Source organism: Helobdella robusta, assembly GCF_000326865.2.
Source record: "Helobdella robusta unplaced genomic scaffold HELROscaffold_100, whole genome shotgun sequence".
NCBI classification, from domain to species: domain Eukaryota; kingdom Metazoa; phylum Annelida; class Clitellata; order Rhynchobdellida; family Glossiphoniidae; genus Helobdella; species Helobdella robusta.
This window is the reverse complement of record NW_008703572.1, coordinates 161,162-168,343: the sequence shown is the minus strand read 5'-3', so window position 1 is coordinate 168,343 and position 7,182 is coordinate 161,162. Positions and strand designations below refer to the sequence as shown.

At 31.0% G+C, this 7,182-nt stretch overlaps 2 protein-coding genes across 2 annotated transcripts in view; both read left to right on the top strand.

Moving 5' to 3' along the window:
• The window catches only part of HELRODRAFT_183154 (hypothetical protein), a gene marked incomplete at both ends in the record, with an annotated part of 3,321 nt that extends 98 nt beyond the window's left edge, over positions 1–3,223 (top strand). Inside the window, 2 exons of the mRNA XM_009012193.1 lie at positions 957–1,173; positions 3,108–3,223. Coding sequence (XP_009010441.1) covers positions 957–1,173; positions 3,108–3,223 — 333 coding nt within the window. The remainder of the gene's footprint in view (positions 1–956; positions 1,174–3,107) is intronic.
• A 2,532-nt stretch (positions 3,224–5,755) lies between these two features.
• HELRODRAFT_183153 (hypothetical protein) lies at positions 5,756–6,942 on the top strand (the record flags this gene model as incomplete). The annotated part of the gene is made up of 2 exons (XM_009012192.1): positions 5,756–5,892; positions 6,543–6,942. The coding sequence occupies 2 exons, from the start codon at positions 5,756–5,758 to the stop codon at positions 6,940–6,942; spliced, it is 537 nt and encodes a 178-aa protein (XP_009010440.1).
• Between the last annotated feature and the right edge of the window lie 240 nt (positions 6,943–7,182).

Below are 7,182 nucleotides of genomic sequence, written 5' to 3'. Positions count from 1 at the left end.
AAGAGTTTTGATTCTTAGCACCCCTTGACCACTTAAGGCTTGCTGGGGACTAGGGGCCGCTGTTTTTGTTTGTGATGGCATAGAAAAATTTTGGGGAAAATTTTTACATCCGGACACCCAACCTGACCACCAGTTTCAGAAAAACAAAATATTCATAATGAACTTAAAACTTCAATAATCACCAAAAAAATGTTTTATGTCTTAATAAAAATAGTGAATTGTGTCAAACATATCTAGAGAGCACGCTCTCTGTTTTGTAAACCAAGCTTATAGGCATTCTTTTGAAACCGGCGAACAGAATTTAATAGAGTCACTAAATTGCTCACTAAAAATGGATATAAAACTTTCATGATCTAGAAAAAAATAGAATAGAACGCAAAGAACAAAAATTGGCAACAACACAACACTGCAACTAATAATTACAACAAAAATAACATAATAATATATTATAAGAACCAGTGGCGAATTTAGGGTTAGGGTTAGGGTTAGGGCCCCCAAATTTTAGGGGCCCCCAAAACTTTTTTTAACACAGTAAAATATTTCGCACAAAAAAATTTAATAAGTTTGAGAAAAATTAATTTTACATTTTCAGATAATATATTTCATAATTATTTCTAAATATTTTTGAACAACGTATGAAAAAAAATATACAAACAACAATTTATGCGTTGCCAAAAATGCGCGTGCAAATTTTCGCTCAACCCTAAATTAAAAATGTAAACAAACTTTTGAATTGTGGTAAAATTCGAACACTATTGGTGCATCTTACGTCACAGATTTCAATTAAAAATTTCAATTCAAATTTTAATTTTTTGCAATAACTAATTGTTAATTGCCAGTTTATTACACTATTTTAATAATTTCACTCTGTGGATGAATGATCATTTTTCTTTTCTGCTGCTGATTGCAACACAATCGTTTCATTAAAACAATGTCTATGAGACAATATCCCTCAGGTGCAAAAAAACGTGATATTCAAAAGAAAAGCAGAAGATGCGAAAAACGAAGGCGCCTTGTTGACATTTTTAGCGAAACGACCGGTAACCCCATCATCAGAAACTACTCAAACAGAAATAACAGCTGGTAATCAAAGTGCAGTCGTCTCGGCAACAGCCAGTATGGATTCTGAGTCCTATCCAACAGAATTGCCAGAATCTGAACCGCCGGCTGAAGGTTCTATAGAGGTCGCGAGTATCGAAACTGTTGATAACAACTGTAGTGAAATTTTGACAGATATTGTTATGTGGCCAGCGAAATTGACAGAAACCATGCGTAATTATGTTTTGGATTTCAAACCAAAAAATGTTGGCGACTTTTCACGCGCTAGCATGTTGATGACAGATCTTGGCAGACAATATTTTCGTCATTTGTCTGAACATAACTTTTACTTGACCAAGGCGAATGGCCAAAAAGAAAGACGTGAATGGTTAGTGTTCAGTGAAACTAGTGGAAGTGTTTATTGTTATGTATGCAAACTGTTTCCAAAAATGATTTTTCTAGATGATCAATATAGAAGTTGGCAAAAGGTACACCTAGAGGTGACACTGTCTATCAGCTTGTATAGATTCCCATTGAGGCTGTAGAATGGTGCCTCCGTGGTGCAATTTTGCAACAATGAATTTAGCATGTGTTTAGGTATTGTTAATGGGGTTAGATTGAGGTGGTAAACGGTGATGATTATTATGTCGATGGTATCTTTGATGGGAACATTGGTAAACAATGATTCTACGGAAGCGATTTGATTGGATTGCTGGTTTGTGTTCAACAAACTTATAAATTCTTTTGAAGATTGTCGATTATAGTCATTAGGGGTGTACGGAGGTAGGATTTTGTTGAGAAGCTTTGCTATAGGATAGGTGGCTGTCGGGATTTGACCTTTAATTGGACGAAGAGGATAATTGAAGAGGATATATATATATATATATATATATATATATATATATATATAATTTCAAACCTCACATATATGCAATCTAAGTTAATGACATCTTTGTATCATTTAAAAATCTTAATAAAGTTAATGAACTACTCACTGTTCTCAAAAAATTCAAAGTAAATTTCACCATCGAGCATGAGAATGATATATCCTTACTCTCTTGATGTCCTTGTCACCCGCAATGAACATAACTTTGAAACTGCAGTCTATGTAAATACGACAAATAAAGGCGTTTGCATGAATAGAAAAAATAAATGCTCACTTTATAATGAGTACAACAAGAGCATTTGTCAACCACCCACTCATCATCAAACAAAAAACGTGATGCGGAATTGAAAAGAATTACGAATCTCTTGGTAAACAATGGACACTGCACACTGCACAGTAATGATCGAGGATAATAAAATAAATTACAACAACTCAGCAGTCCAGAACATAATAATCCATACGATGACATCATCTTTTATTATAGGAATCATGTGAACACCAACTACAAAACGAACGAATCCGTCTTAAAACAAATCATTTTTTAAAATGTCAAACCAAATAACTCTTCTGACAAAAATAAAATTACGAATTTATTAGAGAAATGCAAAGACATTAAACTTTGCCATGAACAACAACTGCATTTCTCAGCATGGTTCGACTCTAAAAACGTAGCCATCTGATATATGAATTTACATGTCGATTTGACGGCTGTGCACATCAAAATGTTTCATATATTAGAGTAACTACAAAATCGCTAATTAGACGTCTGACCATGCATAAAAGGGAAAATTCTATAAAAAAGAACACACACACAATATTGAAACTACAAGAGAAATCCTGGACAACAACACCAAAATAATATACTGTAATTCCAGCCATTCCCATCTGAAATTAACCGAAGCCATTCGCATCGACTATACTCCCAACAAGAAGGACTATAATAAAATATAATAAGATCAACAATGGTACCGATGAAGACACCGAAGAAAACAACATCGACCGAAGTGCTATCAAAGCAATAAAACACAACACCGAAGCAATAAAACATAGTACCAAAGTAATTAGCCCAAAAAGAAAAATCATATCAATTAATAAAGGAGATAGTAAAATTAACAAAGTAAATAATAACAATAATGAAGATAGCAAAATTAACATTAATAATAATGATAAATGCAAATCACAGGAACAAAAACCCTGGGTTATATAAATTCCCTATATAAACTGCAACAAGTACTGTGTTATACACATTCTCAAGATAAACTGCAACAAGTGCTGAATATGATTGAAAAATCGAAATAGGTCCTATACACTTAAGAATGAATCGGAAAACTCTATATTATTCTAATTTTAATAAAATAAATAATGACGGCAAGAATTTAGTTTAAAATATTGTAATAAAAAAAACTATCCAACGCTAGAAATTTGGTAGATTTCATAAATTACTGCATTAATTATGGTGTTTTACCAGCATTATATATATATATATATATATATATATATATATATATATATATATATATATATATATCATGTTCTAGTTTTCCTTGTTAGAGCTAAATATACAGTTTGTGTGAGTGTATTTCAGTTAAAATTCTTTAAATAGGCTTACCAACAACATATTTAACTTCAACCAAATGGTTTTCAATTGTATTTGATTATTATTATTATCAACATACTAAAAATTTTCAAACTCTTTAATACTTGTTTGACTTCAATGAAATTTAAAATTAACAATTTTTTAATTCGACAATATAAAAAATCAATGCCTTAAAAAACAGCATCGGAGTTATAAATGATGAAGCGGAATCCTTTGTTGAAAAGTAAATCAGATGGTACAGCGCTGTCGTGTTCTACATCATCAGCAACATCATCGCTAACTTTATCTAATCACTTATCTAATGCCACTTCTCCATCATCATCATCACCACCGTCGTCTTCGCCATCATCTGCGTCACCCTCAAAAAATAACCCTTTAAAAAATCAAAGACCAGTGATATTAAAGAAGGAATATTCGTTAAACTTAAACAGAAGAAATGGATTACGTAAGTCGTCAGCGATTTCACTACCAAATACATTTTTATATTAAATGAATAATTAAATAAATTAAATAATAGTGTTACATTTTTTCATATAGAAAAACTGAATTATTGATGATTAAAGCCGAAAACGCAATGATTTTTAAGATTTATAAATTATTGAATATACGACAGTTTCAACCACATATATATATATATATATATATTATTGGTAAACCATTACCCAGTTTTGACCATCTATATATATATATATATATATATATATATATATATATATATATTATTGGTAAACCATTACCGCATTAGGCCAGACGTACGTTTCGTCTCTCACGAGACTCGTCAGTAGCCTGGCGAATAAGATTTAAGATATATATATATATATATATATATATATAAACCATATATTAATATATATATATATATATTTATATATATATATAAATTGTTATATTGGAAGAAGACCATATTTTATATATTTTTGTATGAATTCTACCGAATTGTTGGCATTATTCAATTGAAAGTTTGTCTTTTCAATGTTTTTTTTTAGAATTTTCTGAAAGTTGTTCAATTTGTTGTAAATAGAATTATTCAAGTTCATTAAGAAATTTAATGAAACTGTTGTTATCCGAATTCATCATGCAGATAAGGCCTTATTTCGATTTGTCATAAATCTACTTCAGAGCATGTTTGGTTTATATAGTTTCTTTAAATAAAACTTTGGTTGTTATATATGTAAAAGTTAGGGTTGAGGCTGTTAATTGTTACAATTTTTAAAAAATATTACTCCATTTCCAGCTTTGATCAGTTTCTGGTTCAATTTTAGTCACCAGATATATTCCTTTAATGTCCTATCGGCGAATGAAGGCACCGTAATTCAAAATATTTCAGACACCACATTGACACGAAGATTAGTTATACATACATAAAAAGGTACAATAAAAAATCATGTAATCGGTAATCACGGAAGAGCAATTATTAGAAAATTACCCAACAATAATATAGATACTGAAACCCAACAGGAATCCATTTCAACTCAAAATTGCATTAGCAAGTTACATAAACAAAGAGAACCCTGTAATAAATATTTAACAGGATGCAGTAACTTTACTACCGTCAGAAAAACTACTAATAAAGAGAAATGATGAATCAACACAAAATGATATTCTGGAGCCAATAATGTAGGAACGCACAGATATAAGTATATCAATAATACAATCCAATATTTGATAACATACTGCATTGAAAATGGTTAAGGATTGCCGTAAAAATGTTTTATAGTACAAGATAAAAATGAATAATAAATTAATTATAAACTTTGTTTTCTATATAAATAAGTTAAAAAACAATGATAAAAATATGATATGAAATATTAAAAAATTGAACCAGAATCATGCAGTGATATATATTTCTTAGCACACACACACACATCTACACACACACACAAGCAAACAAACACACGCACATACACACACGCACATACACACACACAACACCGTAGTTACGACCGATTGTCTCATCGGTGGTGGGTCTGTGGGGTATATTATAAACATTTAACATTTTAATTATTAATTAGTTTTAATATTAATTTTAATATCTATGTTTGAATTTAATTTATCATTATCACTACAACTACTTGGCTTTACTTTTCCTCTTCCTTTTTTACGTTAGTACCAGATTGTTACGTTTGTTTTTTCAGTAAAATAAAATTATGTCTACTTTTCTTTAATGGTCCTATTTATAATTCAACAACAAAAGCGAAATAATAATAAATCGAACATTTAAAAACGAAAACAAAATGTCTCAACCAAATGATGACCCGATCGCAATATTATCTCCTTTCAAGAAAACGGCGTCAACAAATTGGTTCGAGAATGCCGAAGTGCAATATCAATTGCGGAACGTGGTATTAAAAAAAAAACAAGATTCTATCACGTAATAATTTCCTTGTCGGTGGATGTAGTTTCAACTTTGTCACTATATTTGCAAAGAGGAACAGATTACGACGTTCTAAAAGTAGAGTTATTATCAACATTTAAATAAACCAAACCAAAGCAATTTCCACAGGTATTGCAGTCATCAGTTTCACAGGTTATTGCGGCTCAAAAGAATTTTGACCTGAAAAAACTGAGAAATTTAACTGTTGAAAAACATATTAAAAATAAGACTGCAAATGACAGCGCAAACATCTCGATGAACGTTGACTGCACCGACCACAAATTAATCGACGCGATAACCAATGAAACCGCTTCGGCAAACGATAATGAAATGATAAACAAATCGAAAAGACGTCAACGGTTGAGCACATCATTGACACGGGTGGAAACCAACCAATGCGTTCCAACCAGTCCCGAGAAAGAAAGCTTTTTAAAATAAATTTGAATCCTGAAAACGTAAACAAAATTGAAGAGGGGCAGCCACCAAAAGAGTTCATTGAAATGAAAGTTGTTCTGAGCAAGAACAAAGATAAAAATGGCATCCAACAATCACAACAGCAAAATGTTGAGCAGAATATCTTATCAGCAAATTCACACATGAACGATTCTCTCCTTCCATTTCTTTCTCTTCCTTCTCCTGTTCAACAGCAGCAGCAGCAAGATCATTACAAGGAGAAAAACAGAACATAGTTCATCGTCCTCACACTCATCTCATTCTAGAAATCGCTTGAAGCTGGACAAAACTTTGCATGAGAGGTCAGAACAAGTTCGAACCAACAACCAAAGTGTCAACTACGTTATCAGCAACAACGTCATCACCAACAACATCATCACTAAAAACATCATCGACATCTTAAAAAACAAGTTAAATGTCAGCTACAGCAGAACCATCAACTACATTATAAGCGACAAAAACAACATCATCACGAGAGACAAAATCAACGCCAGCCATATTGGTACCAACAACCATATCTTCCAAGAAGAGTGGAGAAATCAAAGTCAACACAATAAACAAACATTTTTCCATTTGAATGGGAGAGTATTGTAAGGGATTAAATATATATATATATAGTTATTTTAAGCATTTTAAACAATTATTAGTTTTATTATTAATTTTAATATCCATGCTTAAATTTAATTTATGTATAGTTATTTTAAGCATTTTAAACAATTATTAGTTTTATTATTAATTTTAATATCCATGCTTAAATTTAATTTATTATTACTACTACTACTTCTTGGTTTTACTTTTCCTCTTCCGTTGTTACGTTTGTTTGGTTAATAAAAT